This window comes from Daphnia pulicaria, chromosome 1, assembly GCF_021234035.1.
Source record: "Daphnia pulicaria isolate SC F1-1A chromosome 1, SC_F0-13Bv2, whole genome shotgun sequence".
Lineage (NCBI taxonomy): Eukaryota > Metazoa > Arthropoda > Branchiopoda > Diplostraca > Daphniidae > Daphnia > Daphnia pulicaria.
Genome location: NC_060913.1, coordinates 4836467 through 4851134, shown reverse-complemented (window position 1 = coordinate 4851134; position 14668 = coordinate 4836467). Strand labels below are relative to the sequence as shown.

The 14668-nt window shown below is 44.6% G+C and overlaps 1 protein-coding gene and 2 long non-coding RNA genes across 7 annotated transcripts; 1 reads left to right on the top strand and 2 right to left on the bottom strand.

Moving 5' to 3' along the window:
* The first annotated feature begins 1822 nt into the window (after positions 1-1822).
* On the top strand, positions 1823-14345 carry LOC124342894 (ras-associated and pleckstrin homology domains-containing protein 1-like). 4 transcript variants are annotated; one of them, XM_046796120.1, is made up of 10 exons: positions 1823-2099; positions 8406-8569; positions 8631-8746; positions 8833-10211; positions 10291-10655; positions 11146-11253; positions 11550-11615; positions 11687-11821; positions 12044-13012; positions 13692-14345. In XM_046796120.1, the coding sequence occupies exons 2-9, from the start codon at positions 8548-8550 to the stop codon at positions 12877-12879; spliced, it is 3027 nt and encodes a 1008-aa protein (XP_046652076.1). In that variant the 5' UTR covers positions 1823-2099; positions 8406-8547; the 3' UTR covers positions 12880-13012; positions 13692-14345. The 4 variants fall into 4 exon arrangements, with proteins under 4 accessions (XP_046652076.1, XP_046652064.1, XP_046652073.1 ...); XM_046796108.1 differs by lacking the exon at positions 1823-2099 and adding an exon at positions 4448-5806; XM_046796117.1 differs by lacking the exons at positions 1823-2099; positions 11146-11253 and adding an exon at positions 4448-5806.
* LOC124344077 lies at positions 2018-3832 on the bottom strand. Its single transcript, XR_006919536.1, has 2 exons — positions 2689-3832; positions 2018-2615 (listed from the first exon to the last, which is right to left on the bottom strand). It is a non-coding gene; the product is annotated as an uncharacterized LOC124344077 (long non-coding RNA).
* Positions 4244-4790, bottom strand: LOC124344080. Of its 2 annotated transcripts, none has more exons than XR_006919537.1 (3): positions 4674-4790; positions 4538-4615; positions 4244-4454 (listed from the first exon to the last, which is right to left on the bottom strand). It is a non-coding gene; the product is annotated as an uncharacterized LOC124344080 (long non-coding RNA). The 2 variants fall into 2 exon arrangements; XR_006919539.1 differs by having other exon boundaries at positions 4244-4423.
* Positions 14346-14668: the final 323 nt, after the last annotated feature.

Genomic DNA, 14668 nt, shown 5'->3' with positions numbered 1-14668 from the left:
ACGGAGCGCATCAATTACACGCATCAAGTACTTTACTATCTTTAGTACAGCATAATATCATTATGCAATATTTATTGTTAGCTCAGGTTAGTTACAGCATGGGCATGGAGAGACCTCTCCATACCTCCCTGGTTACAGTGTTTCACCGATTGTCTTATCAAATCGTTGCACAATATTGCATTACAAAATTCTTGGGACAGAAAGTATTAACGGTATTTAAAAGAGGTTACCAACTATTTTGGATTTCTCAAGAGGGTCTCATCACAATGAAGAACACATAATTATCAAGGAAAGGCCGTCCTTACTAAATAAAGACAATCATTTTCGTGTGAAATGGAGCTGACTGCATAAAAGCAATAGCTGCTGAACTAAAAATATAAAAAAATAAAACGTATTAATCAGTTTTTGCGCTATTATCAAGATCAGAAAATTGCAGATACCGGTGAATTTCTGGCGGAATTCATATGGTGCTGACTAAACTAATTTTTAACAACGACTCCCTAATCACAACGAATTGCCTCTTTGGAGTGCTTGAGATTGTGTGGAGCTTGTGTTAGTACGTATCCGACCTCGATTCGTCAAACTATACGCGAGCGAGCATAAATTCAGACTCTGTGTCTCGAGCAGTAAACAGTTCTCTATTAGTCCCGATTCTGCGGTACTGCTGGCGTGTCACGGGAACATTGCGGTTCTCCCAACATCTCGGCCAGGTATTAGTCTGTTGCTACAGCATTCAAGCTTTTGCTGTACGTCACGAATGTAACATAAGAGTTGAACAAACCTCGTCGAACGTGGCCCAGCGAAAACTCGTAACGTTTATTCCTTTTCAGAAAAGCGCAAAAGTCATAAATCGCGGGGCCTTAGATGTCAACTCGGTTTGCTGCGATGCTGCTGGTGCAGCATGTGTCCCCATTCGGGGCCATCTGAGCACTAAGTTTCGAAACATCAGCGGCAACGGATCGCGGAATAAAACGCTTTAGTATATACATACATCGCCAGAGTCTCGCCAGCACCGCCATTCCCATTTCTGAAAGACGCGGAAGACCCGAGATAAACAACACACAAGAAAAACGGCAAAACGAAACTCTGCTGTTTGCATTCTTGGTTTTCCCCCATTTTCTATTTGGTTTTATCGCTGTTAAAGTTCTTGACAAAAAGATTCGTAGTACGTATATAATACATTCGGTGGCACGATTGCCAACATATATGACACCGAAAGAATGTGATGGAAAACCAGGTTAAGTATGCGCATGTATGCAATTCCGGCATCACTATGTTGGAAGAAAGAAATGAATTTCTGTCCGTCTGGCTTCATCGAATTTGACTAATTTGGATAAACTATACGCAGCACGTCTGTCAGCTGGGTCTTTTACTCTTTGATCGTTAGATGGCAATGCCCATTCAAAACCTGATCCCGTGCTAATGAATTATCACGCTACTCTTTTAAAAGAATAATACGACTAGAAAGGCGCAATATCGGTCTAACGCCCAAAATGAAGCCCGTGACTAATCCCTGCAGATCGTGAGTCACCCAGCCGTCGATCTCGTCAAACTGGAACTTTCATCTGCGAGCTGCTGGACTCGCTATAGTTGCTGCTGGGCGAAATGGTGCTGGTCAAAGACGTCGGATGATATCTAAATAGGTTACAGTTTAGCCTTCCGCGCCACACGGGAGTGCAGACGACGGGAGGAGAAAAGCCTGCGAGCTGATTTTTAGTCCCGCGGCGTCTAGTAAGACACCACCCTCTCCGACTCTCTCCCTCCTTTCTGCCCCCTTACAATATTCTGCTATTCTCTAAATATAGAACCTTTTTCTCCATAGGTGTTCGCCGTATCGAGAGAATGAGCAGGAGGAGCTGCGGCGCTGCTATAACAGCTTGCCAGCAGCAGCCAGAAAAGCCTTCGCTAACAGTTGCAGTCCCGTCGAGGAAGAACGGCGGTCGCTCAGTCACGTTCTGATCCAGTTGAGGTCTAGCTGTGCGCTTCATTTCATCTTTTTTTTTTCTTTCCTTTTCGCCCGTTTCCCGCTGGTGTCATCGATCAGTGAATCCCGCTTTCAATTGGACTTGATCACGCCAGCCAAAGTCTTCATCACGACGGTAAGCCTAAAGGTTAAAAATAGACGATTTCGATACCCCACCAACAAAACAAACAATGCTAAGCGGACTTGCACATATTATTTATTGTTTATCTCAAATCATCGCCTTGCGGCCCACAATGTACTAACACAGCCCAGGGTCAAATGACCTATTTCCTATGTACGCTCATATAATCCGCTGTCCCGTCACGTTATCACGTAGTCCGAAATTTTGATTATTTTAATGAACGATGATTTTCGATCGACGTTTGTCGAGGCCTGTTTTGATCGGTTCTCCTTCAGGGCTGCTCATTTGAGTTGTCCAGGAAGCTGTTGAAAGTGTTGGACATCACCTTAATTGGTTGTTGTCTAAGCACAAAAAAGGAGAGATGAAAAGAGAAAAAACAAACACGAAGGGGGACACAGAAAGTCGAATGCAAATGGAAAACAAGACATCATGCCATCTCGTCTCGGGGTGTGGCGTCACAGCTGCCTCTTAAGCCAAGATTTTTTCCGGTTTTTTTCTTTTGGGTTCCACCTATAAAAGAAATAATAATTTTTTTGTTTTTTTAATTTTGTTTTTCTCTCACATTGAACTCCATCTATGTTACCACGCTGGAATCTTAAGTGTTTTTCTTGCGTGTGTGTTTCATAAGCTCTGCTGTGCGCTCACGTCTGGTTCTTCTCCCTTTTGGTACTTTTTACTTCTTCTTGATTTCTTCTTTTATCCCCTTCTTGTCTTTTGCCTCTCTTTTTCTTCTTTCTCCGCTGCTGTTTTAATAATAGAAATGACTATGTTGGCGCCAGCTCCAGCTCCATCCTGTCGACTGAACGGGCCTGGTGTCGACCTTTTTTCATAGTCCCCATGTCCCAGAGAGAGAGAGACGAAGCTCCTTTTCGTTCAGAAAAACTTTGGAAGCGGCCGCATTATAAATAGCCGCCACCGCTGTGTAGGACAGTCGGCTGTATACACGGCAATCGCTCTGGTATATGACCACTCCGTGTGTCTATACCATTCAGCATTCCATATTTTGATGTGTAGTAGTAGCCGATCATTTTTTTATTTGCTTGGTTGGAAACTGCGCGACTAATTCTGTAATATCCGGCCGGAAATTCCTGGACGTTGTCAGACGTAATTTCATTCAAATATTGGCGTCGACTCTGTTGAGTTGGGGTGAGCCCCGTCACGTTGTTACATTTCCAGCTTCTTCGTTCGTATATTGAGGTCACGGTCGTCATCTGGGCCGAGAATTGTTGGACGATCGGCCCAACCAAGGTCACACGACAACAAAATCTCGGCCTATATCGCGGCAGAGTCTAGCAATACACATTCCATTAGCGTGAAACAAATACAAAGCTGATGCACGTCGTTTGGATCCGTCGACTGTCCTTGGGAATGCTGGCTCTGTGTTTGTATAGAGAGTCAGCTTAAATGTCATTCCGGCCCGGATCAACGACTTTCTGGAAGACTAGTTCATCCAAACACATCAATGTGTACGTGATTTTCTCATTGGCTTCAACAGTTCACGTTAATAAGATTTTTAAAAATTATGAAGAGCAGTTGTTGTTATATCGGATGAAGTATGTGTACCTGTAATGGGCCTACTTGACAAAAAAGTTGACTGTGTTTCTTAGAGGATCGATGCATGAAATGAGGACACTCCGGGATAAGAGATTTTTTTCACGAGCCAGCAGTTCACCGTCCCTCGTTTGCTGACTCATTGCGACAACAGATGGGAGGAGGTCATTGGTCGCGTTCGTTTGTGAAGATGAATCATCTCGTTCCATTACCAGCCACAGAAAAAGGAGGATAGTAAAAAAATAAGAAGAGAAGATATCACGAGTAACAGCAGAGAGAGCGAGCGTGATGCATCGCGCCGAGCGACGCGCGCTATCACTTGATTTGGATATACACACACAGCAAACCACTGTGTGTCGTCCTTTATTCTTTGTGTGTGTGTGTGTGTGTGTTTCTTTATTTTTTTTCTCTCAAGCCTTCCGCATTGTTCAACTGAAGCATCGAGAGAATCGTTTTCTCTATTGTGTGTATTTATTCAGTAGCCCACACGGTAACACGCGCTGCTGGTAGTAGTAGTAGATAGACTTTTTTTTATTTCCAAAAAAAGAGAAAGGATGAAAGAATGATTTCAAATCGAAGAAAAACCCCAACGAAATAACAAAAAAGCGAGGTCGGTTTGATGATGGATGGCTAACCGCCATCAATTCATCATTCCCCATCCCTCGGATGATGTTTGGTGGCGAGCGGAAATGCTGCAATCCTATTTGGTTCCGCCTGTTAGCGATTTTCCATATATACTCTCCGGCATTTTCTATCATCATGTGTCACTATTGCATAGCGTCAAGACAACGGAATTAACTCAAAATAAAAAAAGCAAAGAAATACAAAAAGCTTTAATGTTTTACAATAATTGAATAATAATAAAACGCGGGGACATATACTCGTATAACCACACGACGCCTCCGATCGCCAACATGTATACAAGAATCCTGTTTTTCCACACACACACACTCCAGCACCTGGCGCGAAGAAGAAATTAGAAAAGAAGAGAAAGATATGACTCGAATGATTTATCACCGCTGCGTCTACGTCACAAGCGCTGCAGCCGATTCGGGATGGGCGCTGCTGCAAAAGTGGTATGTTACAACAGCAGGGCAGCAGCACACACCCATAATAACCCTCGATCGTTTCCCCCGATACCCTGCGTGACCATCTTCACCAAGGATTGGCACCACAGGATTGGTCTCCGAGACATTAAAAAAAGAAGCCCATTTCGTTACATTTGGAAATTGAGGTCGTCGTCGGTCGACAGCCAGCCAGAGAAGAGAACACACACAATAGAGAAAGAGAGATTTTTACGTTCATGATCTTCTCTGTGTGTGTTGGTCCTCTTCTTTATCCCTCTCGTTCATTCCTCCTTTCTCTTTTTCTTCTTCACGGCAAAAAGAGAAGAGAGAAAAAAGGAAAGAAAATGAAGAGAATATCAGAGACTTCCTTATGCGGAAGGGAATTGAAATCTGAATGCTCGGCGCCTGAAGCGCTCAACCCTGACGTCATCTCTCCAAGTCACGTGATAGCGGTCGAATAGACACAAGGGTGCACACATATACCGAGAAAGAAAGAAGAAGAAAATACAAAAAAAATAAAAAAATAACCCACCCACTAAGCGCGAGAAACACACGGAGAGAGAGAAAAGAGACGGGAGAGTCGAGCTTGTTCATTGCTCCAGCCGAAGCTGGACGGAACACTCCGGTCCGAGAGTCTCGTTTCCAGTAGTAGTGAAAAGTTAGTCGATGAGAGTCAAACTGCTGCGGCCTGCTGCTATCCAATAATAACGAAGAAATCCAAACAAGTTGATTATTATTATTTGAAATAACAATCGCCATGTCGTACGTCAGCGGCGAACCACGTCATCCTCCCGTAGTCTCCAGCGTGTGCACGGATCACGGCATCTACTCCGGCACGCTGGTGGATCCCATCTCGGCCAACAACATGGAGCACCAGGGAAGTCAGCATCGACGCAACAGCGCTTCCTCTTCGTCGTCGTCTGTGACGGATACGAGCGATCCGGCGGTCCGTCGCGTCGTCTACAATTTGTACCGCGGCCTGCTGGGCACCTACAACGATAAAGCCAACGACATCATCAGCACCATGCCGCCAGAGATGGTCCGCGAAGATCAAGGCATTGAGAAACAGATCGAGAGCATGATGTAAGTACATATTTTTTGAATAAAATGATCACTCCACTTATTTTTAAAGAAAAATTCAGCTCATCCGCCGATGAGGTTGGAACTATTCGTGCGTCATCGTTCGTGAATGCACAGACAGACAGACTCTTTCTCTCTCTCTACTGGCGCGGTTCATTCTCTCATTTTGCGGTGTCTGTTTGCGGCTTAGATTGCCACACTTGTAATCCGTCATCGGTGTGTTTGCGCATTAAATATTGCATCAAAATGGTTGCGCACTCCATGTGTGATGGAAGGCGATGAAGGTGTGATACGAAAATGTTACTGGAACGGACATTTTGATGTGACGTCGGTGTCTCTTTTCCGTCTGTCTCCCGCAAGTCCGTCCAACGTTATCTGTTATAGCTGCATCTAATCTTGCGTTCAACGCGTTCCTTATAACGTTAGACGTGCAGAGTGACAATGGAATGACAAGATGGAAAAAGGCTCCTATAGAAGCTCATCGTTTGTCACAAGCGCGAGCGGTTAATCGTTTTATTTTTTGTTTAACTGACAGATTTCCATGCAACTGACTGACTCTTTGCACCGAGTCTGAAACTCAACGCACTCCTATTTTGTATATACTCAAGGCAATGATGTCATTCCCGTCTTTTGTGACTCTATTATTCTTGTCGAACACATTTCTTTTTTTGCTGAGCAATTCTTGAAATTTCACTCTCCGAATTCTAGCCGTGTCCAACCAGAATTATGTGTTGCTTGTTCTCACTTTGGGTGACACGGAGTTTTCTCAATTCGGTTTACACAGTCAAGGCAAATTTATTTGTAAGGTTATATAGCTAGCCTTTTTTTTTATTTATTTGGGGTTGGTCTGTTCTAGTTTATTGATGACGTACGTAACCGACAGTAGGGGGTCCGCCCCAACTGGGTTCGTGTTTCAATCTAAAAGATTTTGACATGTCAGGGCGACGAACGTCATCACGGTTCCGTGTCTGTCTCTTTTACTCAACTAGACCAACTCGTCGGTTGGAAGTTGTGGGTTGATCTAATGTTTCTTGAAACACATGTGTGTTTGATTTATAGAAAGGAAGATCGAAAGATCGTGTGAAAATAATGGCCCAGAGAAAGGAGGATAGAAAAAACATGTCAGAAAATTTGATTGGGAACTGGGATTCTGTTTTCGTGGCCTGCCATATTCGTGGTCGCGGGAGGTTCGACGATTGAACAATAATCTCGTTTGCATTTATTGGGCTGGTTGAATCCGAAAAAACCCAACGGAAAAAACCCCAATGTGGATATTGTATCGAATTGATAAGAATCATTCGACTTTCTTCTTTTTTCTGGCTTATATTCCTCCCACACGAGCGTTCATAGTGTAGCAACTCCAGCGCACTGCTGGCGCCGAATGACACATTACTCACCATCATTTTACCGTCTACTCGTTGTGTGTTTCCTTTACCTTGGACTCACCTTATTTGGCTTTCTTCTTCAAGGCTGTCCTTTCTTTCTTTCTCTCCATCTTCCTTCTTCTTGTTCAGCCGAGATTTTTTTTCTCCCCCCAATCCTGCTGCCTTATTCCGTCCAGACTGTGGGCTTTCTTGTCTTCCTGTACACTGGGGCCCATCTGCATACTTGATTACTCCATGGTGTCTTAAAATATACTCCGCTTTGGAGAAGAGCGGGCATGGACTGGACGGGGCATTGGAGTCCAAATATTCCAAGTCGAGCCAACTTCAAGAGTCAAGGTCGAAGAAGAAATGAATACCAGGGAAACGACGTGACGGCGGTTACATTTAAAAATTGCTCCCGCCGACTGACCATCGATTTTTACCCGGTGTTTATAACATTCTATTCTCGTTTTGAAAACCAGATTTAGCCGCCAAATTAACCGTATAGTGAGAACTTTGTTTTAGTGAAATCAAATTGAATTGTCCTGACGATTGCCTAATGGAATCAAGCCCATACCACCCGCACCCAATTCCATGTCGTTCACGCAATCACGAACGAGAAACGGAAACCGCGCTCGATTTTTGGTTTTTATTTCCTTTTTATTTATGACGAAATAAATAAGAATCGAAACTGGACGAAACCAGGGCAACTAATAAAGTCCCAATGAATGTTGGTGAGTTGACGCTATACCTACATTATACACATGGCCATGCATAATGCAGAGTTGGAAATCAACGAATTGCCGAGCTAGGAAACAAATAACCCCAAGTAAAAAAAAACTCGGAGCGAGTGATCAAAGAATAACAAACATACCACATGCGATTGGTGCTGGCTTTTGACTTTTTGAATTGTTCGATTGGGAAGGCAAGTCACGATCCAGGCATTACCCTTGACGTTGTATACCACTATCCATCTTCTGGCTGACTTCGGCTTGGGCCTTCACAGCAACAATGGACCCCCCTCACTTATACCATTTTTGGTTGTGGATCTATTCCGCAAAAAGAACAAGAAAGAAAAACGCCTCACGACTCTCAATCTGTTTAATTCTTGTCCCCCTTCTATTTTGATATGCAATCATTAAGTTCCTTCTTTGTAATTATTTCGTTAATGCTGCACGCTGTTGTTCCCTTTAGATTTAGTTTTTCATTGATTACATTTTTCATATTCCACATTTCAGAAGACAATCGGAAGAAATCAAGAGCGGCGTTGGCCGCAAAAGTAGCAGTGGAAACATCGCCCCGTTTCAAGGCGGAGAGAAAAGCGGTGTCCGTTCGTCTCCAGCACCAACTAAAATCAATCAGCCTTTAGAAATAAGTAACATGGACGCACCTGCCTTCCAGGGTAATTTATTTCAATATCATATTACATAATACACTAAGACAATTCCGGCGTTTACTTTTAGATGGCGGAGCTTCAGTTCAAATGGCGGCAGGCCTACCACCTCCACCACCGCCACCTCCTCCTCCTCCGCCGCCTATGCCCAGTCACGTAATGCCAGCCATTAAAATCAATTCAGAGGTATTTTAAAAAATGTGAATTTTCTATGGGAATGCCAAAAAAAGATATAAAAGAAATGTTTGAATTTTGATGTCATCGAATAACAGGTGGGAGGTGGCTCGAATTCGTTGGGGAAAGCAGGTGGAGGAGGCAAGCACTTGCCAGGCGGGGGAGCGCCATTCAGTTACATCCCGCCGTCCGCCATTCAAAACGCCATGATGACCAAAGACAAGAAGCCGTTCACTTACACTCCAGGCGGCATTGACTTTTTGGCCGAAATCCGCTCGCCGCGCATGCAGCGTCGCATATCCAAGAACGCGGCCGACGAAGGGGTCGCCAGCCATCCCCAGCATCATCCGACCAACAATCCCGCAGGATCGTCGCCTAAGCCCAACCAATTGAGTCCTCAAGCTCTGATGGCGATGCAGCCCCAAATGGCGGTGCCCGTTTTCCCGCCGACCCCGCAGCAAATGCCCGTCCTTCACCCACCCGTCGTCCATCATTCGCCAGTGACTTCGCCGACGCCGGCGGCCAACGTCGCCGCATCTCCTTTGCCTCCACCACCGCCGCCGATGCAACACAACTCGTACCAGCAGCAGCCGAGCGTCGAGCCTCAGCCGATGCGAATCAATTTGAAGCCGGCCGTGCCACAGTTTCTGCAGTCGCAACCGCCAAGCCAGCAGTCGCCCGAGCAGATGTTTGAGGAGATAATGAACTCGTTGACGGCCAGAAACGCTAATAGCAGCCAGCCAAGCCAGGTTCACAATCCGTCTACTCCGGCACAACCGTCGGCGGCGGCTTCTGTTCCAGCGGCAGTGCCGTTCGTCGAGCGCCGTAACGCCCAGGTCGGATCACTTTACATCCCGCCGGTCAATAATAATAATAATAGCAGCGCTGGGGGATCGAATACCAGCAGCAACAACAACGGACATTACAATCCCAGCAGCGGACCGATATCTCCGCTGGCCACGGCTCAATTGGCCAAGGCGCCAATGCCGTGGATGAATTCACAGAACCGAACTTCCAATTCTCCGACTCCACCATTCGTTCACCAACAACAGGAGCGAGTCATCCCCGTCGAGAGAGAAGAGGAAATCAAATCGGCGGCGGTGCCAGTCAATGTGCTGGGTTCGACTTCCGGCAATAATAACGCCCGTTTGGTTCCTATCATGGTGGAAGGAGGTCGCACGGGAGCCGCTACGGCGGTGGCTCCTCCAACTCCGCAAAGAAGCTCGTCCGTTAGAGACGAAACCGTCCATCCGCCTTGGCATAATGCTCCGGAAAAAGTTATTCCTATTTACATGATGGAGATGGTCGGTCCCGGAGTTTGTGTTACTCCATCCTCGTCCGTTCAGAGGCAGCAGCAACCAGACTACCAGCAACTACCACAGCAACAGCAACAGCAACAACAACAACAACAACAGCAAGCCCCCTGGCGAACGCAAGCAGCCGCCAACGCCAACCAAATCGCTTCCATGATGGAAGAGTAAGGCTCTTTTTTATTATTTTATTATTTTAGAATTAGACCCACTTGTACAATTATTGAAATTTCGATTGTTTAACAGATTGATGATGTCACCAACCAGTAACCAACAGCAGGATCAATATCGTGATTCGTCGTCGACTCCGATGATGGTCGGAACGCACATGCGACCAATGAGCGTTGAGCCGTCGCGAGGCCAGCCGACTCAGTCGCGTTCTTTCAGGATCTTGCAAATGATCCACGACCCGGCCGACGATTCGGTGGAGGCTGAAGCGGAACCAACCGAGAGCTCCGGGCGCTTGTCGCGATCTTCGGTCGGCAGCAACAACAGTGGCGGCCCTAGCGGCGGACGCGTCTCGCAGCAATCGGGACCACCGCCGCCGGGTGAACGTCGCTTGAATTTGACTCAGGATGATCGTGAACTCATGGACATGTTCCGATCGCAAGGTAATTTTATCCAATCTTCAACAAATCACCCTTTATCCCGAAAAGAAAATCAAAATAAATAGTTATTAGAATTATTTTTTAAATGATAAATACTGTACATTAAAAAAAAAAATGACCTGCGTATCCTCTAAAGGCTTATGCCTATGCTGAATTGCATTATTGTAACTCGACCGCAATTTAATTTATGTCTAATAATAATCTAATAATCTATTAAAATCCGTAATTTGAAACTCTCTGTTATGTAGTAGAATTATAAATATGTCATAAAACAAACGAGCAAAGGTCACATAACGTCAACGAAACCAAATCAAAATGACATACTAAAATCAACACGCAGTAGAATGTCAGATCAATGTTAAACGTGGAATGTGGTCTTTCTCTCTCTCTCTTTCTCCTCTTGCGCGCTATCTGCCAACCAAACGACACAACGCCCGTTCCCGCACGCCTACACACGTATCATACATACACACACATAAACACGAACGATCAGTGAACGAAGAGCAATCACTGCACCAGGAAGTCGATCCCCGCTACCGCGGCTCGCACATTCCATCGCGAGCCTTCCGCATTTTGCAGAATTTCACCGCCGACGCCGATGGTAAACCTTATACGTTACTAACGACCAAACAAGCAACTTCATTTGAAACACTAATTGAGCATTCGTGAATATGGACATGCCGGTCGTCCATATTCAAAATTATACTGATATTATCAAATTAACACTGAAAAATGCCAACATTAATTTTGCTCGTTGTAATTTTGACATAATTCGAGTCATATTTGATCATCCTTTAATCAGGAAGTAACCTTTTTGACATTCATTTACATACACAAATCTCTGTTGTTGGTAAAGATGAGGCTAATAATTAACGACGATTTGTTGCCCAATTGTAGCAAATCAACAGCAACAGCAGATGAAACCCCCTCAAATGAACAATCCAGCACCGTCCAGCTCGCAAGGTAGTATTGCCCGTTTCAAAAATGGTTTATATGCAATATGATAAAATTGAAAGAAATAAATCATCATTCAGGTGCAGGAATAAGCGACAGACAGCGGGGACCACCCAGCAGCCAGAGCGAACCCGAACCTAAGAAATACATGGGTGGAAATATCCCGTCCAGATCCTTTCGAATGCTGCAAGCCATGACAGCTCTAGATCCAAATGGTGAGACAAACATGTATTCTGCTCAATAGTAACAATTTCAGCCACTTGTAAAATTTAGATCTGAGTGGTCTAAAACTTTCGACAAGGTGATGATGATCTTACGAATTATTTCGGCAAATGCCCCCGATCCAATGCGATGTAACCCATCTGAATGATATTCTGAACCTTTCTGTGTCTTTTGAATGGGTTTGGGGATTTTATCGTGAAATTTATCCCTACCAGCTGACATGGAAAGTGTCTTCATGACCTCAAACAATCCAGAATTGGTCGCAAGGAGTGATTCAAATAGCTTCGTAGAAAATACTGTGACCTCCCTCGCCAGCGAGGCGAGACTCGAGCCGCCGAAAATGATGAACGGATTTGTAGAAGAGAAGAGCGACGACGAAGGACGGACAGCTGTCAGCTCGAGCTCAAACCCGGCAGCAGCTCCGTCCATCCTGATCGATAAATACGAAGAGGAAGAATCGAACCCCAATCCAGCACTGGCAGAAACCGATTACCAGTCGGACGTCAACAGCAGCAGCGGTCAATTTGCTTTGACAAATAATAACAGCGGCGCTGCCGAAATCAAACGCAACAGCGATCAAGACGTTGACACGGAATCGTCGGAAGTGACCCACCATCACAGCCGACTCCTGCGTCTCTTAAGCGGCGACCTAGGAGGTGTCGAAAGTGTCGGTGGTGGCGACGCCTTGTCGGCTCCCACTTCGACGCCGTCAGCCTCTGAGACGGAGGCCAACGTTTTGCCCCCAAATCTGCCGGGCGTGCGGTTGCGCATCCGCTCGCTGCGTGCAAAAGACCGCATCCCCTCACGCGTCTTCCGCTCGCTGCAGCACGAGTTCGATTCCAGCACCGAGGACATCGCCCAGGCCGTCGTCTCGTCACCTCCGCCGCTGTCGCCCAATCAAAACGGCCCATTGACAAATTCGGGATTCATCGGCTACTCGGGTTTCTTCCGTTATTCGCGCCTCTACGCCTCCGTCACGCCCGAAACTCCCTCGTCGGCCACCTCCGAATTGGAGGGCTTCTTCTCACATCATCAAAATCTTCTTCATTGAGTATTAGAGAGAGACAGAGAGAGATGCGCTATAAATCATAATGTGGAATCATCAGGACAGTGCTGCTGGCGGCCAGCCAGAATTTGGTTCAAAATAAGGAAACGGATATGGTCGGCCAAGTGTCCAGCAAAAGGTACGGGGTCGCTATACTCGTGCAGTGGAAGACGAAACGAATGAATTTGATTGCTTCGTGAAATGTGAATTCGATTTAGTTGTGATTTGAAAACAAAAATCCTGTCGCTCTAAACTTTGCGGGAAATGGTAGATGTGTTTTTCTTGAACGTTTGGACTCGGTTTGTATGGGTCATGATGATGCCGGCCTGTTTAATTTTGGACTTGATTGAAAACGGATTGCTGGAACCATTTTTCGTTATTACGCAGAGCATGCCTTCGTCCGTTTCACACTGTGTATACTCTGCGACAGCAATAACGGCGTGCCGGATGAGCATCACTATTTTCTTTTTAGCAGCACGCGACGTTCGTGTCCTCTTTATATTACATCTGTAATTATGTAGATGTGGGTCTACTAATTGTTCCCCAGTTATTCAAAGTTGTTCGCCTATCCTCATTCATAGAAGCTATATATACCGTACACCATCATCTATATCTATACATTGATTTATTCGTTGTTCAGTGCGGTGACGATTATGAATTCGATGGCTTTTCATGTGCCACTGTGCGTAAATTATGTACTGCCGCCATGACAATTCTATATTCCTTAGTTCTATATCCTTATAGCATATCAGATTACTATAATTGGATGACCCACTTTCACTACTTCATACGTGTTATTTTTTGTTTTTCCTTTTCAGACGGTAAATCAGACCTCTGAAAAAAATCGTCGAAGAATTGTCGTTTAGACCACACAAATTCGCCACAGTATCGACCCGACGGCGTGACTGGACATGGATACATCATTTCTTTCCTTTCGACTATTTCGCGTGCCTTCATTATTACTGAACTAATCAACTTTGAATGTTCCTGTCATCAGCCCGAGACTCTATATTATCTTTAATAAAGATATATAAAGATTCTTTATATATCGCGTCTTTTCACTCGGAAGCATTTTCACATCGGATCGGGTTTTTCAGTCGATTGTCTTTTTATAATTTTTTTTGACACATCAACACACTCTTCACTTATAATTTGTAATATGAAATCGTTACATGAAATCTAGATATCATCTTTTTTTTGGGGTGTGAATTATCAGTTACCATTTTCCCATTTTCTAGAAAAAAAAATTAACTTTATACTTTTCGTTAAAACGTGATTTACTTATAAGCAAAAAAGCAACAACATAAATTTGGTTGACGCAATCTCTTTATTGGTATGTAGTTTGAATCACTCTTTTTACAGCGCACGTATATATGGAGTGGTGACGATCAACGAATTCTTTGCATATAAAATATTGCTTTTCTTTGTAATGAATCACAGGCTTGTACAATAAAATCATCGTTTGGGTTGCATTTTTTCCATAATTCATGTTTGAGAAAGATTTCAAACGCAAACGTGACGTATACTTCCAAGCGTACATTGATTTCATTTTTAAGAAGTGGTCTGTATAAAATCTAAAACATATTAAAAAGTTGGAGCGTTGCAGCATCAAGAAGCGTTCCTATTCTTCATTTGATATGTACACATTTTATTGCCTGTCGAAATCTGATATTCCATTTGTGTTACCTGGCTGAGGAAAACGGAATTTTTTTCGTATTCTCGAGTCACCGTTACCACCGGGAAACCTGCAACAAGACCATTTAAACAACAAGATTATTAGATTGAGGCACATTCG

Excerpts from the sequence above, each read along its gene's own strand:
- LOC124342894 (XM_046796108.1), top strand. The coding sequence starts at position 5,481 with ATGTCGTACGTCAGCGGCGAACCACGTCATCCTCCCGTAGTCTCCAGC. Across the intron at positions 11,254-11,549 it reads TTTCACCGCCGACGCCGATG|CAAATCAACAGCAACAGCAG; the intron begins GTAAACCTTATA and ends GCCCAATTGTAG. Across the intron at positions 11,822-12,043 it reads GACAGCTCTAGATCCAAATG|CTGACATGGAAAGTGTCTTC; the intron begins GTGAGACAAACA and ends TATCCCTACCAG.